Below are 21,954 nucleotides of genomic sequence, written 5' to 3' on the forward strand. Positions count from 1 at the left end.
ATTTAGTTATGTGGATAGACTGGAGAAACTGGGGTTGCTCTCCTTGGAACAGAGAAGATTGAGAGGAGTTTTGTAGAAGTATTTAAAATCATGAAGGGTCTAGACAGAATAGATAGAGAGAAACTGTTCCCATTGGCGGAGAGGGTCAAGAATCAGAGGGCATAGATTTAAGGTGTTTGGCAAAAGAACCAAAGGTGACATGAGGAAAACTTTTTACGCAGGATCTGGAATGCATTGCCCGAGAGGATGGTGGAGGCAGATTCAATCGTGGTTTTCAAAAGGGAACCGGCTAAGTACTTGATAGGAAAAAATTTGCAGGGCTACTGGGATTGGGCGAGGGAGTGGGACTAGCTGGATTGTTCTTACATAGAGCTGGCATGGACTTGATGGGACAGGCCTCCTTCCATGCTGTAACCGTTCTATGATTCTATCAGCAGGTAGGAATCTCTGGGCAGGACTTCTGGTGGCAGATTAGGGGGAGGGATGGAAGGAGACCGCTTGAGTTACTTACTCTCACATATCCCCTGACCAGCTACTGGAGGAAGAGGCCAGTTCTATGGCACTAGACATAGAATCATAAAATCATAGAATCTTACAGCACAGAAGGAGACCATTCGGCCCATTGTGCCTGTGCCGGCTCTTTGTAAGAGCTATCAAATTAGTCCCATTCCCCTACTCTTCCCCCATAGCCCTGCAAATTTCTCCCCTTCAGGTATTTATCCAATTCTCCTTTTGAAAGTTATTATTGAATCTGCTTCCCCACCCTTTCAGGCAGTGCATCCCAGTTACCAACCCTTCTGCCACTGGAAACAGTTTCTCCTTATTTACTCGATCAAAACCTTTCACAATTTTGAACGCCTCTATTAAATCTCCCCTTAACCTTCTCTGGTCTAAGGAGAACAGTCCCAGCTTCTCCAGTCTCTCTACATAACTGAAGTCCCTCATCCCTGGTACCATTCTAGGAAATGTCCTCTGCATCCTCTCTAAGTCCTTGACATCTTTCCTAAAGTGTGATGCCCACAATACTCCAGTTGAGGCCTTACTAGGGTTTTATAAAGGTTTAGCTTAACTTCTTTGCGTATGTACCCTCTGCCTCTATTTATAACGCCAAGGATCCCGTATGCCTTTTTAACAGCTTAACTTGTCCTGCTATCTTTGAAGATTTCTGTACATAATCCTCCACTACTCTCTGTTCCTGCACTCCTTTTAAAATTGTACCATTTAGTTTATAATGCCTCTCCTCATTCTTCCTTTCAAAATGCATCATTTCCACTTCTCTACGTTAAATTTCATCTGCCATGTATCTGCCCATTTCACCAGTTTGTCTCTGTCCTCCTGAAGTCTGCTACTATCCTCCTCATTGTTTACTACTTTTCCGAGTTTTGTCATCTGCAAACTTTGAAATGATGCCCTGTATACCCAAGTCCATGTCATTAATATATATCAAAAAGAGCAGTGGTCCTAATACTGACCCCTGGGGGACACCACTGTATACTTTCCTCCACTACTCTCTGCTTTTTGTTCCTTAGCCAATTTCGTATCCATGTTGCCACTGTCCCTTTAGTCCCATGGGCTTCAATTTTGCTAATTAGTCTATTATGTGGTACTTTATCAAATGCCTTTTGAAAGTCCATATAGACATTAACCGCACTACCCTCATCAACCCTCTCCGTTACTTCATCAAAGAACTCAATCAAGTTAGTCAAACACGATTTGCCTTTAACAAATCCGTGCTGGCTGTCATTGGTTAACCCATGATTTTCCAAGTGACAATTAATTTTGTCCTGGATTACTGTCTCTAAAAGTTTCCCTACCACCGATATTAGGCTGACTGGCCCGTAGTTACCTAGTTCATCCTTGATTTTGAACAGGGGTGTAACATTTTCAACCCTTCAGTGCTCTGACACCACTCCCATCTCTAAGGAGGATTGGAAGATTGTGGCCAGAGTTTCCACAATTTCCATCCTTACTTCACTCAGCAACCTATGATACATCCCATCCGAACCCGCTGATATTTCTACTTTGAGCACTGCCAACCTTTTAAGTACCTCCTCTTTATCTACTTTTATTCTATCCAACTTCCCCCTTTACTGTGACATTGGCAGCATCCTCTTCTTTTGTGAAGACAGATACAAAGTACTCATTCAGTATCTCAGCCATGCCCTTTGCTTCCACAAGAGAATTTACTTTTTGATCCATCCAGGGAGCTCTAGCTTTGGATGCCCTTCCTTTCCCTCTCGTGGGAATGTAAATAGTTTGTACCCAAACTATCTCCTCTTAGAGGCCTCCCATTACTGTTTTACCTGCCAATCTTTGATTCGATTCCATCTGGGCCAGATCCCTTTTCAATTCATTGATATTAACCCTATTCCAGTTGGGTATTTTTACAGTTGATTGTTCCTTGTCCTTTTCCATAATTACTCTAAACCTAATGATATTGTGATCTCTGTTGTCCAAATGCTCTCCCACTGAAACATGCTCCACCTGCCCTACTTCATTACCCAGAACTAGATCCAGCATTGCTTCCTTCCTTGTTGGCCTGGAAACATACTGATTAAGAAAGTCCTCTTGTACACATTTTAGGAATTCTTCTCCCTCTTTGCCCTTTACACTGTTATTTTCCCAATCTATATTAGGTTGATTGAAGTGCCCCATTATCACTACTCTATAGTTCTTGCATCTTTCTGAAATTTGCTTGCAAATGTTCTCCTCTATCTCCTTCCCACTACTTGGTAGCGTTTAATTATACACCCAGCAGCGTAACAGCTCTGTAAGGGAGTATCTTTTAGATTAAGCGCTTTTTAAATGTATTAGAAGTTTAGTTTAAGTTACTGCATTTATTCAGTCATCTATCCAGCATTTAGTGTTTTTCTAACAGACTCAATATTTTTCCACAACTAGCACACAGATCGGCCCCATTCCACATAGACTGTGATATGCTAATATTGGAAATTAGTCGGGACAATGGAGAAGCAGGAGCTAGCAGACAGGTTGGCCCCATTCCACATAGAGTGTGGAAGGCATTCCATGTCTTCTAAGATATGCTAATATATTGGAGATTAGCCGGAACAGTGGAGGGACAGAAACCGGTCGACAGACCAGCCCTGGGATCACATTTAACCATCTGGGATGGGTTTAAGACATCTCGTGTTCCTTTGAAATGCCTGGCAGGGAACATCAGGTTAAACTGATTAGTAGTTAGACAAAACAGGATGGCCATTCTCTATTGAAGAGAGATGAGCGGCGGGAGAGAGCGAGACCAGAGCGGGGATAAAAACAGTGCGGAGAGAGCGAGAGTCCAGTCGGTGAGCGGCGGGAGAGAGCGAGACCAGAGCGGGGATAAAAACAGCGCGGAGAGAGCGAGAGTTCAGTCGGTGAGCGGCGGGAGAGAGCGAGACCAGAGCGGGGATAAAAACAGCGCGGAGAGAGCGAGAGTCCAGTCGGTGAGCGGCGGGAGAGAGCGAGACCAGAGCGGGGATAAAAACAGCGTGGAGAGAGCGAGAGTTCAGTCGGTGAGCGGCGGGAGAGAGCGAGACCAGAGCGGGGATAAAAACAGCGCGGAGAGAGCGAGAGTTCAGTCGGTGAGCGGCGGCAAAGAGCGAGACCAGAGCGGGGATAAAAACAGCGCGGAGAGAGCGAGAGTTCAGTCGGTGAGCGGCGGCAAAGAGCGAGACCAGAGCGGGGATAAAAACAGCGCTGAGAGAGCGAGAGTTCAGTCGGTGAGCGGCGGGAGAGAGCGAGACCAGAGCGGGGATAAAAACAGCGCTGAGAGAGCGAGAGTTCAGTCGGTGAGCGGCGGGAGAGAGCGAGACCAGAGCTTACTCTGAGAGCGAGACTCTGAGACCAGCGGCAGTTCGGGGTGACGTCACCAGTCAGAAAGTGACGCGGCACAGGGGAGGCAGCTGATTGGTGAGTAGGTTCAGGTGAGTATTTCTACCATTTTACTGTAAGTAAAGTAATAAGAAAGGGAAGGTCTGCAGGTTTTATAGCAGATAGTGTTTTTTTTAGTGAACCTAGGTCCCTAGTATAGTTAACATTTTCTAATTTCAACGTAATTTAAAAGGGGCAACTAAGCTAAGGCAAGTCATGGCAGCAGACCTCGCACCCGTGATATGCTCCTCCTGCAAGATGTGGGAAGTCATGGACACTACCAGTGTCCCTGCCGACCATGTGTGCGGGAAGTGTGTCCACCTGCAGCTACTGACCGATCGTATCTCGGAGCTGGAGCTGCGGGTGGACTCACTGTGGAGCATCCGCGATGCAGAGAAACTCGTGGATAGCACGTTTAGCGAGTTGGTCACACCGCAGGTAAAGGGTATACAGGCAGGAAGTGAATGGGTGACCACCAGGAAGAGTAAGAGGTGCAGGCAGGTAGTGCAGGGGTCCCCTGTGGCCATCCCCCTCTCAAACAGATATGCCACTTTGGATGCTGTTGTGGGGGATGACTTATCAGGGGAAGGCAGCAGCAGCCAACTTCCTGGCACCACGGGTAGCTCTGCTGCACAGGCTGGGAGGAAAAAGAGTGAAAGAGCTATAGCGATAGGGGACTCAATTGTGAGGGGAATAGACAGGCGTTTCTGCGGCCGCAACCGAGACTCCAGGATGGTGTGTTGCCTCCCTGGTGCAAGGATCAAGGACGTCTCGGAGCGGCTACAGAACATTTTGGAGGGGGAGGGCGAACAGCCAGCTGTCGTGGTGCACATAGGCACCAACGATATAGGTAAAAAAGGGGATGAGGTCCTAAAAGCAGAATATAGGGAGTTAGGAGGTAAATTAAAAAATAGGACCTCAAAGGTAGTAATCTCAGGATTGCTGCCAGTGCCACGTGCTAGTCAGAGTAGAAATAGGAGGATATTTCAAATGAATACGTGGCTAGAGGAATGGTGCAAGGGGGAGGGATTCAAATTCCTGGGACACTGGAAACGGTTCTGGGGGAGGTGGGACCAGTACAAACCGGACGGTCTGCACCTGGGCAGGGCCGGGACCGCTGTCCTAGGAGGAGTGTTTGCTAGTGCTGTTGGGGAGGGTTTAAACTAAAGTGGCAGGGGGTTGGGAACCTGAGCAGGGAGAGAGAGGAAAGCGTAACAGGAAGGGACAGAAGGTATGGAGTAATAGGTAAAGTGTTAAAAAAGGAAAAAGCAGGAACTAAGCGTCACAAAACAGATTTGAAAGTTCTTTATCTGAATGCACGTAGCATTCGTAACAAAATGGACGAGTTAATGGCACAAATAACTACGTATGGGTATGATCTTGTGGCCATTACAGAAACATGGCTGCAGGGTGACAACGACTGGGAATTAAATATGCCAGGGTATTTAACAATCAGGAAGGACAGGCAGGAAGGAAGGGGAGGTGGGGTGGCTATGTTAATAAAGGAAGGAATCACTGTAATACAGATAAATGATATTGGGACAAAGCATCAAGATAATGAAACAGTTTGGGTGGAGATAAGGAATAATAAGGGGAAAAAAACATTAGTGGGCGTAGTATATAGGCCTCCTAATAGTTGCAACTCTGCTGGAAGAAGTATTAATCAGGAAATAGTCGGGGCATGTAATAAGGGAACAGCTATAATTATGGGGGATTTTAATTATCATATTAACTGGACAAATCAAATTGGGCAGAGCAGCCTTGAGGACGAGTTCATTGAGTGCATCAGGGATGGATTTCTTGAGCAGTATGTAACTGATCCTACAAGGGGGCAGGCAACCTTGGACCTGGTCCTGTGTAATGAGTCAGGATTAATTAATAATGTCCTAGTTAAGGATCCCCTTGGAACGAGCGACCACAACATGGTTGAATTCCATATCCAATTAGAGGGTGAGAAGGTTGATTCTCAAACAAGCGTACCGAGCTTGAATAAAGGAGACTATGATGGTATGAGAGCGGAATTGATTAAAGTGGACTGGGAAAATAGATTAAAGGGTAAGACGGTACATGAGCAGTGGTGTTCATTTAGGGAGTTATTTTACAACTTTCAAAATAAATATATTCCACTGAGGAAAAAAGGGTGTAAAAGAAATGACAGCCATCCGTGGCTAAGTAAAAAATCAAGGATAGTATCCGACTAAAAACAAGGACATATAAGGTAGCCAAACTTAGTGGGAGGATAGAAGATTGGGAATTCTTCAAAAGACAGCAAAAAGTAACTAAAAGATTGATTAAGAAAGGGAAGTTAGATTATGAAAAGAAATTAGCAAAAAATATAAAAACAGATAGCAAGAGTTTCTATAGTTATATAAAAAGAAAAAGGGTGGCTAAGGCAAACGTAGGTCCCTTAGAGGATGAGACCGGGAAATTAATGGTGGGAAACATGGAGATGGCAAAAATGCTGAACAAATATTTTGTTTCAGTCTTTACAGTAGAATATCCCAACACTGGACAAACAGGGGACTCTACGGGGGGAGGAGCTAAATACGATTAAAATCACTCAGGAGATGGTACTCAGTAAAATAATGGGACTCAAAGCGGATAAATCCCCTGGACCTGATGGCTTCCATCCTAGGGTCTTGAGGGAAGTGGCAGTAGGGATTGTGGATGCTTTGGTGATAGTTTTCCAAAATTCCCTGGACTCAGGAGAGGTCCCGGCAGATTGGAAAACTGCTAATGTAACATCGTTATTTAAAAAGGGTAGCAGGCAGAAGGCTGGAAATTATAGACCAGTTAGCTTAACATCTGTGGTGGGTAAAATTTTGGAGTCTATTATTAAGGAGACAGTAACGGAACATTTAGATAAGCATAATTTAATAGGACAAAGTCAGCATGGCTTTATGAAGGGGAAGTCATGTCTGACAAATTTGCTTGAGTTCTTTGAGGATATAACGTACAGGGTGGATAAAGAGGAACCAGTGGACATAGTGTATTTAGACTTCCAGAAGGCATTCGACAAGGTGCCACATAAAAGATTATTACTTAAGATAAAAAATCACGGGATTGGGGGTAACATTCTGGCATGGGTGGAGGATTGGTTATCGAACAGGAAGCAGAGAGTTGGGATAAATGGTTCATTTTCGGACTGGCAACCAGTAACCAGTGGTGTTCCACAGGGGTCGGTGCTGGGTCCCCAACTCTTTACAATCTATATTAACGATTTGGAGGAGGGGACCGAGCGCAACATATCAAAATTTTCAGATGATACAAAGATGGGAAGGAAAGTAGAGAGTGAGGAGGACATAAAAAACCTGCAGGGGGATATAGACAAGCTGGGTGAGTGGGCGGAGATTTGGCAGATGCAATATAATATTGGAAAATGTGAGGTTATGCACTTTGGCAGGAAAAATCAGAGAGCAAGTTATTTTCTTAATGGCGAGAGACTGGAAAGTACTGCAGTCCAAAGGGATCTGGGGGTCCTAGTGTAAGAAAATCAAAAAGTTGGTATGCAGGTGCAGCAGGTGATCAAGAAAGCCAACGGAATGTTGGCTTTTATTGCTAGGGGGATAGAATATAAAAACAGGGAGGTATTGCTGCAGTTATATAGGGTATTGGTGAGACCGCACCTGGAATACTGCATACAGTTTTGGTCTCCATACTTAAGAAAAGACATACTTGCTCTCGAGGCAGTACAAAGAAGGTTCACTCGGTTAATCCCGGGGATGAGTCATAGAGTCATTGAGTTATACAGCACGGATAGAGGCCCTTCGGCCCATCGTGTCCGCGCCGGCCATCAGCCCTGTCTACTCTAATCCCATATTCCAGCATTTGGTCCGTAGCCTTGTATGCTATGGCATTTCAAGTGCTCATCCAAATGCTTCTTGAATGTTGTGAGGGTTCCTGCCTCCACAACCCTTTCAGGCAGTGAGTTCCAGACTCCAACCACCCTCTGGGTGAAAAAGTTCTTTCTCAAATCCCCTCTAAACCTCCCGCCTTTTACCTTGAATCTATGTCCCCTTGTTATAGTACCCTCAACGAAGGGAAAAAGCTCCTTAGTATCCATCCTATCTGTGCCCCTCATAATTTTGTACACCTCAATCATGTCCCCCCTCAGCCTCCTCTGCTCCAAGGAAAACAAACCCAATCTTCCCAGTCTCTCTTCATAGCTGAAGCGCTCCAGCCCTGGTAACATCCTGGTGAATCTCCTCTGCACCCTCCGGACATATGAGGAGAGGTTGAGTAGATTGGGACTCTACTCATTGGAGTTCAGAAGAATGAGAGGCGATCTTATTGAAACATATAAGATTGTGAAGGGGCTTGATCGGGTGGATGCAGTAAGGATGTTCCCAAAGATGGGTGAAACTAGAACTAGGGGGCATAATCTTAGAATAAGGGGCTTCTCTTTCAAAACTGAGATGAGGAGAAACTTCTTCACTCAGAGGGTGGTAGGTCTGTGGAATTTGCTGCCCCAGGAAGCTGTGGAAGCTACATCATTAGATAAATTTAAAACAGAAATAGACAGTTTTCTAGAAGTAAAGGGAATTAGGGGTTATGGGGAGCGGGCAGGAAATTGGACATGAAGCTGAGTTCGGATCGGTCAATGCCCTGTGGGTGGCGGAGAGGGCCCAGGGGCTGTGTGGCCGGGTCCTGCTCCTACTTCTTGTGTTCTTTAGATTTGTGGTTGGGATCAGATCAGCCATGATCTTATTGAATGGCGGAGCAGGCTCGAGGGGCCGATTGGCCTACTCCTGCTCCAATTTCTTATGTTCTTATGAAATTGGGGAAGTGCTAACCACGGACAGTTTTGATGGCTCAGGGGTTGGGTTTCTAAAAGGGGTGTATATGAACCCATTCAAACCAACACCTATATGTAGAGTGTGTGGAGAAGGAAGACAGCTCAATAAGAACGAAGCAGGCAGGATTTGAGGCAGTAACAAATTTACAATCTCTAACTAGAGGACAGCGGGGTAATATAATTCCTTGTTCTTTGATAAGTACCGCTTAAATACTTGCCTGTATTAATTCTTGCTTTTATTCAAATAAAAGATCATTACTATAACCAATTGGTGTCAGGTTGAGATAGTCTTACAGCTCCTCTTCTGTATCTTAACTCTACCCAAATAGATTCTGTCTTTGAACACTCAAGCACATCATCCCTTTCCAGACCTGTAACAAGTATGTTACACCCCCTTCCATTTTTTTCCTTCCCTATTTTTCCTGAATACGTTGCATCCAGGAATATTAAGTTCTCATTCCTCCCCTCGTTTCAGTCAGGTCTTCGTTACTGCCACTATATCATAATCCCATGTGGCAACTTGTACCTGCAGCTCACCAACCTTATTTGCCTTCTACATGTTGACTCAGGTGACATTAGTGAACGTACCGGGATTGGAGGCTCTTGATTCGGCCGAGCATGTCCAGATGTCCAGCAGAGTATTGCTCTATCACATCTTTGACGTCGTATGGTCGCAAGGTCTCTTTAAACTTTCTCTTTGCTACAAGAAATTTCAGAATCCTGCAGGGGAGAAGAGTGCAAGAAAGCATTAGGCCAATGAAATGGACAATACTAAGTGGCTTAGAGTGTGTTACAAGGCTGTGAGTTAGTGTATAATTTGAACCACAGGGGCCACGTTTACGAGCTGAGTGACCAGGAGAACTGCTGCTAAATATTTTAAGATAATGCCTAGAACATAAGCATTACACACCAGCATATTACAACCTTTAATTGGTTTATCTGCAGCTTCTGGGTTTTCCTGTTGGACTGACAGTTGCTAACTCAGCACAGACTGCCACACCACTATTGAGCCATTGTGGGAATGGATTTGGTTGTTTCATTGTAGAAAGGAAATGCTTTGTGACAAGAAGGCAAAGTGTGACTGAGTACAAACCTCTTCACTGTTACCAGGGGCTAATGTTCAATACTGTGGAGTGATGACACACCATCAATGTAACTGATGGGTTCACATAACATCAGAAATAGTGAGAGAAAAGCTTAAGTGATTTATAATTATCACTGAAAACCAAGAGCACATTACTGATCTGGAATCACCCAGCGTATCAGTTATCTAGAAAACACATTCTGTTCGAGCTGGTGCTATTTAATTTTAGATCTGTTGGGACGTCATTAACTAACTGTTGCAGTGGTAATCTATGGTCCATGAAACATGATAGTTCCTGTGTCGCAGGGATTGAGGAGGGAAATTGTCTGGAGGACATCAGGTGAGAGTTGAATAGTGGAGATGGAGTCACAGAGTCATAAAATGTTCCAGTACAGAAACAGGCCGTTTGGCCAATCAATGCCATGCTGGTGTTTTTCTCCATATGGGCCTCCTGGTCTCATCGCAGTCCTGTTCACTCTCCATATCCTTTAATATTCCTCTTTAGCAAGCAACTATCTAATTCCCTTTCAAAAGAATCTATGGACTTTGCTTCAACAACTTTTTGAGGCAAAGAATTCTAGCCATCCTCTGTGTAAGTAAATTTGCTCTAATCTTCCCTTCCTTTTTTTTTGTGATAATCTTAAATTTGTGCTTTCACATTACCGTCTCATGGACCAGTGGAAACACTAACACTATTCACCTTATTGCACTCTTCATAATTGTGAAGGCCTCTATTGGGTCACCCTTTAATCTTCTTAGCTTTAGTGAAAATGCTCTAACTTCTCAAGTCTCTCTTCATGACTGTAACCCCTCAGCCCTGCAAACCTTCATAACTTGCAACATCGTAGTGAATCTACTCTGCACTCTACCTATGCTTATGCCCAAAATGTATTAGTTCACGTAGTTCACCCTGTGTCCTCCTGCAGTTTTTCATCATTCTTATCACAATTTGACATATATCCCAATTTTAGCAAACTTTGCTATTATGAGGGTGGATGAATATTCTAGAGTTTTGTTTTATTAACTTTGGTAATTGGGGTTGATTTACCCAGAACCTTCCTTCAGGGGATTAAATGGGTGGGGTAGAGTTCATGCTTGGGTAGAGTGTCCCTGATCTGTGACAGCGGCGTGTTTGATGGGCTCAATGGCCTGCTTTTATTCATGCCTTCTTAGTTCTGATGACATCCTTGCATAAATGTCTTTGTTTTAAGTTGACAAAGTGTCAACCAATGCACCAGCTAGTCAGCATTTGACTAAATAAAAATCTACTTTTTTCACTTGGATTTGAGGGTATCAACTAATTAGATCAGGTACAAGGCAGGGGACTCAAGCCTATCAGAACTACAGATTGGTTGGAAGGCGGGACTAAAGGCTATTAGAACCAATCAAGGCATTCCTTCCTCCTATTGTTGGTTGCACATGAACTTGAAGCAGAAAAGTTTTAAGATGAGAGTCACAGTCACGGGTGTATTTATTTAATGTTTGTCTCTAAATAAGTTATATGTAATAAATAAACTCCTTAAATACAGTTGTTAGAAACTTACCTTCCTCAAAGGAACTTCTGTTGTCTTATGTGAAAGTTTATTTACTTCAAGATTAGATTTTTTTTAGATAAGAAGGGTGTTCCCGGTGTGATTGCATTAAGTGGCTTTATTTGAGCATTCCTCTTACTATACTCACAGAATCACCAGGGGTTGGAAACAAAATAGGGAGTGGGCTTGGAGTGGGGATGAGTTTCATTTAATTTAAAACCTTCCTGTATTTAGGATTTTACTACCGCTAGTGATAATGGGCCGTTATTCGGGGCTTTCAGTCAGCTCCACCTAAGACCACAACATTCAGCTCCTCAGGCCTGAAAACCACATTTTTTTCTGATGAAAGGTCTTTGACCTGAAACATTAACTCTGTTTCTCTCTCCACAGATGCTGCCTGACCTGCTGAGTGTTTCCAGCATTTTCTGATTTTATTTCAGATTTCCAGCACCTGCAATATTTTGCTTTTGTTCTCTTTCGTTTTTTTCAGTGATTACAACATGTAGTGATTTTTATTTCCAGTACAAGAAAATTGACCTGTTTGACTGGGTTGAAAGAGCCAAACAGGGTTAAAATGAACATTAGCAATACTAATGGGGATGCTCAGCGAGTTGCAACAAGCCTCCTCTGTCACCAGTTTCAACAGAGATAAGAACCTGTTCATTGTACACAGGTTATCACTTCCATTAAAGTAACAGTCAGAGGATTCTCATCTCAACCTGTTCAGCGTCGTCCAGTATTATCACCGGCAGTAACTTCTACCCTCGTGTTTGAAGGTTTGGAATGCACAGCAGGCTGATCAGCATCTAAAAGAGGAAAAGGGAGTTTCATGTGTAGGTCAGACCCTCCTCAGAACTCGACTCGAAGTTTTACTTCAATGCTACTGACCCACCCTTATCCCTCCCGATGCCATGTAAAATATAAAATATTTATTTAAAATAATTGCATCATTAATCCAAATGATCCCTGCATGCCTTTGAGCTGCAATTATTCTAGATGTGTTGTAAAAGGTTTCAGTTCACACATCAACATGTTCTATCTGGGGCGAGATTCTCAATGAAAGGAACTGGAAAATTGGTTTGAAGTCCTCATAACTACTTTTATTTTCCTCTTTAAAATATTTATAACCTTTCCAGGAGAAATTATTTTTGAGTTGAAAGGAAGTTTAAATTAGGGGCTAAAATAGCAGAAAATGCACCAAATAAAATGTCAAAAAAATCAGAATTTCCTAAGGGGGCAGGGGTGGGGCGCATAGCCCAGATCCCTGCAAACTGACACTTCATGTACTTTAGGTTTCCCCTGAAATAAAAGTTACGTGATGTTGGGTGTACTTGCAGCTTAAGTGCGAACAAGTGTCCTGCTCCACTCTCAGTCTAACTCCTTGCCTACTTGTGTCATAGGCCTATATTCAGGCCTGTTTTTGAGGTCAGCTAATACTAGTTTTCTAGGTTGGTATCTGTGCCCTCAGAAAATAAAAGGTGCAGTTCATTAAACAATGACCATTAACTTCTGGGTCCAGGGTTTAAATCTAACCTTTCTGACTGGCCTATCACCTCGAGGGTGTGATGGGCAGAAGGTATATGGTCAATCAGCCTTAAGAATCATTCCTGAAGTACATCTGGGTAGAACCAACCTGATGGTTGTTAATCCACAACATAGCAGATTTGTAAAAAGGTAATCTCACGCAGAAGCCACGGAAAATGAGAAATGTAAAAATGTCACAATTGGACAGTAGAGGACACGCTTCCGAAGTTGGGGCGGAAGCACAATGTCGGGATAGTGTAGAGGGAACTTTACTCTGTATCTAACCCGTGCTGTACCTGCCCTGGGAGTGTTTGATGGGACAGTGTAGAGGGAGCTTTACTCTGTATCTAACCCGTGCTGTACCTGCCCTGGGAGTGTTTGATGGGACAGTGTAGAGGGAGCTTTACTCTGTATCTAATCCGTGCTGTACCTGCCCTGGGAGTGTTTGATGGGACAGTGTAGAGGGAGCTTTACTCTGTATCTAACCCGTGCTGTACCTGCCCTGGGAGTGTTTGATGGGACAGTGTAGAGGGAGCTTTACTCTGTATCTAACCCGTGCTGTACCTGCCCTGGGAGTGTTTGATGGGACAGTGCAGAGGGAGCTTTACTCTGTATCTAACCCGTGCTGTACCTGCCCTGGGAGTGTTTGATGGGACAGTGCAGAGGGAGCTTTACTCTGTATCTAACCCGTGCTGTACCTGCCCTGGGAGTGTTTGATGGGACAGTGTAGAGGGAGCTTTACTCTGTATCTAACCCGTGCTGTACCTGCCCTGGGAGTGTTTGATGGGACAGTGTAGAGGGAGCTTTACTCTGTATCTAACCCGTGCTGTACCTGCCCTGGGAATGTTTGATGGGACAGTGTAGAGGGAGCTTTACTCTGTATCTAACCCATGCTATCCCTTCCCTTTGAGTGTTTGATGGGATAGTGTAGAAGGAGCTTCGCTCTGTAGATAAACCGCGCTGTACCTGCCCTCAGAGTGTTCGATGCTTACACCGAGTGCCATCAATGTCTTTTAGAAGCACAAATGTAAGGAATCTTACAACACCAGGTTATAGTCCAACTGTTTTATTTGAAAATCACAAGCTTTCGAATCACCTGACGAAGGAGAAAGTCTCTGAAAGCTTTTGATTTTCAAATAAAACTGTTGGACTATAACCTGGTGTTGTAAGATTCCTTACATTTGTCAACCCCAGTCCATCACCGGCATCTCCACATTTTAGAAGCACATTATTGAACTCTCTCCCTGCCGTGCCTCAGTTCTATTTATTGCATATTAGGTTTTATTTAGTGTGACACTGCTCCATGCACAGTGGGAGGATTCTGTTAGTTTCTGTGAAATGAAGAGAAATCCACACCGTGGGCTCAATTTTAAAATCAAATTGCAGGTGCGCTGGGGGCGGGCTGCGAAAATCCCGAGCGGGTTCAGAAGCCGGCTCCAACCCGCCGACTTCCGGGGTTGCCACAGACGTACCTGTGTGCGTGCTTCATGAATTCGGAAGTCCCGCTGGCAATTAAAGCCGGCGGGACAATAGTTAAACCACTTATTGACATCATTGATCTTATTTAAGTTGTTAATTTTGTGGAGACTGAGGCAGGGGTGTGATTTTAATTCAACTTCAGCGTGTTTCCCATGCTGTGGGAAACACTCCATGTTGTAGGCGACGTGTTTCAGGCAGCAGCCAGTTGGACATTTAAATGCCTGTTTGACAGATGGGGATAATAGGTAAGTTATTGCAGCAGGGCATGCAGGTGTCTCAGACAAACTTTTGGCTGGGAGATCTTTGCGTTTAGACTGAAAATTCTTGGTTTACACTCAGAATTCTTCTGTTTATGCATATTTACCAACTTTTTGGACCCCCTCAAACTGACACCATCAGGATGCGTGATAGCTGCATTCACCATTACATCCGTGCAAAATCACCATCCTCGCCAGCTTCCTGGACCTCTCTGAGCAGCAGTGCATATGGAGGCTCAGAGTGAGTCGCCAGGTGGTCGAAGACACCTGCAGCCTCCTTCATGCCGAGCTGCTCCCGGCTGGGCCTGGCGGCATTTCATTTCCTGTTGCTGTTAAAGTCACCACTGCCCTCAACTTCTTCGCCTCTGGATCATTCCAGGGTGCTACCGGTGGCGTCGCTGGCATCTCTCAGTCACCTGCACATGAGTGCATAAGGCAGATCACCAACGGCTTGTTTTGTAGAGCCTCGCAGTATATCAACTTCCCCATGGACGACCTCAGCCAGACGGAGAGGGCAGTGGGATTACACTCTGTGGCTGGCTTCCCACGGGTACAAGGTGCAATCGATTGCACCCATATAGCAATACGAGCATCTCTACATGAGCCAGGACTGTTCATCAACAGAAAGGGGTATCACTCCATCAACGCTCAACTCGTTTGTGACCACCGCAAAAGATTCCTTCACGTGTGCACCAGGTTCCCACGATTCCTTCATTCTGAGGGAATCCAACATCCCGGGCCTCTTCGGCGCACCGAACACCCTTAAGAGCTGGCTCCTTGGGGACAAGGGATACCCCCGGAACATGTGGCTCATGACACCTCTGAGGAACCCCATCACCAGCAACAGCGTCGATACGATGACAGTTACATCGCCTCCAGGTCTACAATTGAACATGCTATAAGGGCTGCTCAAGATGTGATTTAGGTGCCTTAATCATTCTGGGGGAGCGCTTCAATATGCATCAGAAACAGTGGGACGCATTATAGTCGTGTTGTGTCCTGAACAACATGGCACAACAAAGAGGGATGCCACTTGAAGAGGCCCCATCCACATCTGCCAACCACATTGAGGAGGAGGAGGAGGAGGAGGAGGAACAACCCATGGCCAGAGCAGTGGCTCACTCCTAACATCTGAAAATGTGAAGAGTCCAGTCCTCACATCACCTGGGAAGAGCAGCGCCAACACCAGCCCCCTCCCCCCCCAATCCCTGCACAAAATAGTCCTGCAACTACACATACACCCACTGTAAAGTGACCCAATGGGTGGCATCAAGTGTCGCCATTCATGGTGAAGCTCATGAAAGGGCGCCATCACAAAAGCCAGTCCAGAATGGGCAAGATGTGGCAGTAGTGGTGAGAATGATAACATTTAATGTGAATATAACAAAAACCAAATATAAATGAAAAACATGACCGTCTGTCAAACACCCTGTGCATCCCCTTCGTGCTCACAAAACCGTAGCCTTTCTCTTCCTACTACTTCCACATGGTGCTTCCCCTGTGGCTGCAGCAGAGGTAGTGGCAGGTTGCTCATGTCCATGCCGTGACTGCTTAGATGCTTTCGGCTTACGCCCTCTGGGTTTTGGAGCCCGTGAGGGCCCCTCCAAAGACTGCTCCACCGGCACCTGTGCAGGGGCAGATTCAGCCACCTGGAGAGGAGGCAGCATTGCAGGTACTGGTTGAGAGGGGGGCAACGGGGGAGACATGGGAACGCTTTGAGTGGCGTCCCCACTTCCATGTCCCCTTTCACCATCATCCCTCTCCTGGGCCAGGCCCACATCACTCCTACTACCCTGCTGGACAACAGTTTGGAGGACATGTGTGATGCCTTGAAAGGCCACTTCTAAAGTATCTGTCAGCGTGTTTAAGGCGGCAGAATGTTGTTCACCCTGAGTCCAAACGGCCATTGTCAGGGCCTGAATGGACTCATTTGTGAGCTGTGCTTCAAGTTCAACAGGGAGGCTAGCCTCCTCTCCATCGTAGATATTCCTGCACTTACCTTTGACACTATCTGAGACATTTCAGCAGTTACGTGTGATACTATCTCAGACAGTTGCTCACGTTCCTGCGACACTATCTTAGAGATTCCCTCCCTTACCTATGCCACCATTCCACTCATGCAGGAGTTGGACTCCTCCATCCTCTGCACTATTGTGGAGAGTGCGCGTGGCACCTGTTCCAGTACCTCGCAAATGTGCTGCTGTCCCTCGATCATTCTCCCTTTAAAGGATGGCCCCCGGGGTTCAGCATCTGCGTCCAGCTGAGCAAAGCCTGGAGAGGAGTGCACCAACCAACGCGGACTCTCCACAGCTGCCCCTGTCACTAGTGTCTGCTCATGCTCACTTGTGTGTGGTGATTCACCAGATGGCAACCCAACTAACTGACTACTAGGACCCAGGAGGTGTGAGTATCTGTGATGGTGGATGGCTCGCTAAGATCTGACGGTACGCCCTCAGAGGCCTGGAGCTCCTTTGAGGAATCACCCTCTGCCATCACTGCAGTCGTTGAATGGTCTATAAGAGAACAGAAGGCAATATTAAGCATCATCACAGATGTGTATTGTTGGGATGAACATACTGAGGTGTTCAACATGCCAATCATTGTTAACATCAATTCATGTTGTGTGTGATGAATGTTAGAGTTGTTTCACCAGATGTTTGCGGGCTGCCAGTCTCTGTGTCACCGACAGACAGGCATTCGAGGGTGCGGCTGATCTGCAGGGCCTCCTGCCCTGCGTCTGTGAGGACCACTATTTGTTGTGGCCCACCTCTGGTCCTCGCCCTCTCCCGTGCATTTTGCACTCTCTTCTCCTAGAAGGGGAGAAAGTACAAACGTGTCAGTGAGTGATGGTGAAGTGGCCAGCCGATGAATGCATTGTTTTGAGAGAGGCTGACCATGAAAGAGATGCATCAGAGGGTGAGTATGAGACAGAACCGTGACATTGGATGACGATTGGGGTGAGTGGCAGTAGTGGGGTGGCTAATGCGGAGGTGAGGAACTGCTGAGGAAATGCAGGTAAGTTGAGGATGAGCTTAAGTGGGTGTGAGGAGTGATGTGATGGAATAGTCGTGGCAGTGCAGAATGAGTTGTTGGGGGGGTGCAGTGATGTGGAAGACGGAATGTAGGAGAATGAGTAAGTGTACTCACTTTTGCTGACCTAGTTAGGTCATTGAAGCGCTTCCTGCACTGGATCCAGGTGCGGGAGATGTTGCTGCTGCTGGTGACCTCCTCTGCCACCTCGTGCCAGGCCTCCTTGGTGGCAGAGGCAGGGCACTTCCTCCCGTCCCCGGGGTGGAACACTTCCCTCCTCCTCCTCACCCTGACCAGTAGCTGCTGCAGTGAGGCATCACTGAACCTTGGAGCAGCCTTGCGCCTGTGCTGCTACATTTTATGTGTTCTTGGTGTTTGCTGCAGCAAAAGCCATTGGAGCAATGGCCCTTTAAATAGAGCCTCTCCAGCTGACAGCCTGTCTCGCGGGTGCGCAGTCCGCCCACTGTGCAGCTTTCCGATGGCAAAACTGGAAGCCACGTAAAGGGCCATCAATTAACTTGCAATCGCGGGGGAAACGGTAAAATCTTCATGGTCGGGTTACCCGCGCGCCTATTGATGCCACCCCACCACCCCCCCACCGGTGCCATCCCACCGCCCTTTCAGAATCGAGCACAGTAAGTCAAAGACCATCAGGGTATACGGGTAGGGTGCAGACAGTTACACAAATAAAAATTCTGTGCACAAACGCAGGAAGCATATGAAATAAAACAAATGAGTTAGAAGCACAAATTCAGCTTAAAGGGTATGATCTAGTAGCTATTAGAGAGATCTGGCTACAAGCTGAGCATGACTGGGAGTGACAGTCCAATAGGGAATTCAGGAGAAACTTCTTTATCCAGAGAATAGTTAGAATGTGGAACTTGCTACCACAAGGAGTAGTTGAGGCAATGAGCCTGGATGCATTTAAGGGGAAGCTAGATAAATACATGAGGGAGAAAGGAATAGAAGGGTATGCTGATAGGTTAGATGAAGTAGGGTGGGAGGAGGCTCGTGTGGAGCATAAACATGGACCTATTGAGCTGAATTACCTATTCCTGTGCTGTACATTCTAAGTAATTCAATGTACATATACCAGGCTATAGGATCTATAGAAAGGACGGGGAAATTGGGAAAGGAGGAGGAAGAGCAATATTGATACAGCAGTAGAAAGAAGGGACTTTAGTTCAGGCAGTGGAAACAGTAAGGGTAGAGTTAAAGAACAGCAAAGGATGCAAGACTCTGGCGGCAGTTGGCTACAGACCTCCTGATAGTAGTGATGTAGTGGGCGGATTTATAAATATGGGGATCAGGGAGAAACAATGTGGTTATAAATGGGAGATTTTAATTTTCATATAGACTGGGAGAAGCAGAACAGATCAAGTTGTAAAGGTAATTAAATACTAGAATGTATTTTGAGAGTTTTCCAGAACAATGGTCCAGATTTTGCTGTCAAAATAACAGTGCGGGTAATGGTGCTTGCCGTTATTTATGCGCAAATGGTACAGCAACGTCAGGTGAGGGACAGATATGAGGTTAAACTCAAAAATCCAAAAGTTGCTGTCCGAGATGCGCCACTCCACCGTTAGCTTCATGGAAACGGCATCTCACTGTCTGCCTCACCATTGAAATACATCGAATGGTGTGAAGTTGCTGTATTTTCACAGTAGATACAAACTAAACTCCCCAAAGAAAGTTAAGTCAAATCATTTCAAGTCTAAGTACCCTTTGAACGACATGGTAAGTTTTAATTACTGCCAATCAACCTCTCTGGCTCTGAAAATTAACTATTACACGTGTGGAGTCTCATTCCTTCAGGTTTTAATTGTTGTTTGAGATTTTAAAAATGTAAAATTTGAAATTAAAATTTAAACATTTTTTTTTTTCTTTGTCTCTTTTTTCTTGCTGTCTTAATCCAATCTTTCTTTCCCTCTCTTTATTTTTCTTTCTGTACCTGTCTTGACATTGAATTCACCAACTCTAATTTACATTTCCTTCTCAGTCCTTGCATTGTTAATTTCTCAAGGGACATCTCGAACCAGCTTGAAAGGGAGGGGGAAGGATCGAGTCATTGTGGTCCATGTTGGGACCAAGAACATAGGAAAGAGTAGGCAAGAGGTCCTGTTCAGAGGGTACCAGGAGCCAGGAGCTAAATTAAAAAACAGGACCCTCAAGGGTTATAATCTCTGGATTATTACCTGAGCCACGTGTAAATGTCTATGAATGTTGTTTATATAGACTTTCAGAAGACATTCGATGAAGTCCCTCATAAGAGACTGTTAGCTAAAGTTGAAGCTCATGGAATCGAGGGCAAATTATTGACCTGGTTAGGAAATTGGCTGAGCGGCAGGAGACAGAGAGTAGGGATGATGGGCAGGTACTCAAATTGGCAGGATGCGACTAGTGATCTGTGTTGGGACCTCAACTATTCACTGTATTTATTAATGACTTAGAAAAGACGGGATAGAGTGCCACATATCCAAGTTTGCCGATGACACAAAGGTATGGAGCATTGTAAGCAATGTATATGGAAGCATAAAATTACAGAGAGATATTAATAGATTAAGTGAATGGGAAGACTGTGGCAAATGGATTTCAATGTAGGCAAGTATGAGGTCTTCCACTTTGGACCTATAAAGGATAGATCAGAATATTTTCTAAATGGTGAAAAGCTCGAAACAGTGGAGGTTCAAAGAGACTTGGGGGTTCATGTACATAGGTCATTAAAATGTCATGGACAGGTACAGAAAATAATTAAAATGGCTAATGCAATGCTGGCCCTTGTATCTAGAGGACTAGAATACAAGGGGGCAGAAGTTATGCTACAGCTACACAAAGCCCTGGTTAGACCACACCTGGAGTACTGTGTTCAGATCTGGGCACCGCACCTTAGGAAGATATATTGGCCTTGGAGGGAGTGCAGTATAGATTTACTAGAATGATACCTGGACTCCAAGGGTTAAATTACGTGGAGAGATTACACAAACTGGGATTGTATTCTCTGGAATTTAGAAGATTAAGGAGTGATTTGATCGAAGTTTTCAACATATTAAGGGGAATTGATCGGGTAGATAGAGAGAAACTATTTCCTCTGGTTGGGGAGTCTAGGACTAGGGGACATGGCCTAAAAATTAGAGCCAGGACTTTCAGGAGTGAAGGGACTTAGTGTGAGTTGGAATATGGGCAGCAGAGGTTTGGATGAGTTCAAGTTTATGGAGGGTGGAAGATGGGAGGCTGGCCAGGAGAGCATTGGAATAGTCAAGTCTAGAGGTAACAAAGGCATGAATAAGGGTTTCAGCAGCAGATGAGCTGAGGCAGGGGTGGAGACGGGCGATGTTATGGAGATGGAAGCATGCAGACTTGGTGATGGAGCGGATATGGGATAGAAACTCATCTCGGGGTCAAACAGGATGCCAAGGTTGCGAACAGTCTGGTTCAGCCTCAGACACGGAGAGGGATGGAGTTGGTGGCTAGGGAACGGAGTTTGTGGCGGGGACCGAAGACAATGGCTTTGGTCTTCCCAATATTTAGTTGGAGGAAATTTCTGCTCATCCAATATTGGATGTCGGACAACCTGTATGACAAATTGGAGGCAGTGGAGGGGTCGAGAAAGGTGGTGGTGAGGTAGAGCTGGGTGATGTCAGCGTACATGTGGAACCTGATGTTATGTTTTCAGATGATGTCACCGAGGGGCAGCAGGTAGATGAGAAATGGGAGGGGGCCAAGAATAGATCCTTGGGGGACTCCAGAGGTAACGGTGCAGAAGCGGGAAGAGAAGCCATTGCAGATGATTCTGTGGCTACAACTGAATAGATAGGAATGGAACCAGGCGAGGGCAGTCCCACCCAGCTGGACGACGGAGGAGAGGCATTGGAGGAGGATGGTGTGGTCAGTCATGTCAAAGACTGCAGACAGGTTGAGAAGGGATAGTTTACCATAGTCACAGTCGCAGAGGATGTCATTTATGACTTTGATAAGGGCCGTTTCAGTTCTGTGGCAGGAGCCAAAACCTGTTTAGGGTTTTCAAACGTGGAGTTACGGGAAAGATGGGCATGGATTTGGGAGGCGACAACATGTTCAAGGGCTTTGGAGTGGAAAGGGAGGTTGGTGATGGGACAATAATTTGAAAGGACAGATGGGTCATGGGTGGGTTTTTTGAGGAGGGAGTTGATGACGGCAGATTTGAAGGTAAGGGTCAGTATCTAAGGAGAAGGAACTGTTAGCAATATCAGCTAAAATGGGGCCCAGGATGGGAAGTTAGGTGGTCAGCAGTTTAGTGGGAATAGGGTCGAGGGAGCAGGAGGTGGGTCTCATGGCCAAGATGAACTCGGAGAGGACATGGGGGGAGATAGGAGAGAACCTAGAGAAAGATGTGAGTTCAGAGCT

The 21,954-nt window shown here is 45.5% G+C and overlaps 1 protein-coding gene across 1 annotated transcript in view; it reads right to left on the reverse strand.

The window, feature by feature from the left end:
* LOC137342490 (potassium voltage-gated channel subfamily KQT member 4-like) overlaps positions 1-21,954 on the reverse strand; it is a 541,779-nt gene that overhangs the window by 27,560 nt on the left and 492,265 nt on the right. Inside the window, exon 11 of the mRNA XM_068006381.1 lies at positions 9,254-9,385. Within this exon, the coding sequence (XP_067862482.1) occupies positions 9,254-9,385 (132 nt within the window). The remainder of the gene's footprint in view (positions 1-9,253; positions 9,386-21,954) is intronic.

This window comes from Heptranchias perlo, chromosome 26 (assembly GCF_035084215.1).
Source record: "Heptranchias perlo isolate sHepPer1 chromosome 26, sHepPer1.hap1, whole genome shotgun sequence".
Classification (NCBI taxonomy): Eukaryota; Metazoa; Chordata; class Chondrichthyes; order Hexanchiformes; family Hexanchidae; genus Heptranchias; species Heptranchias perlo.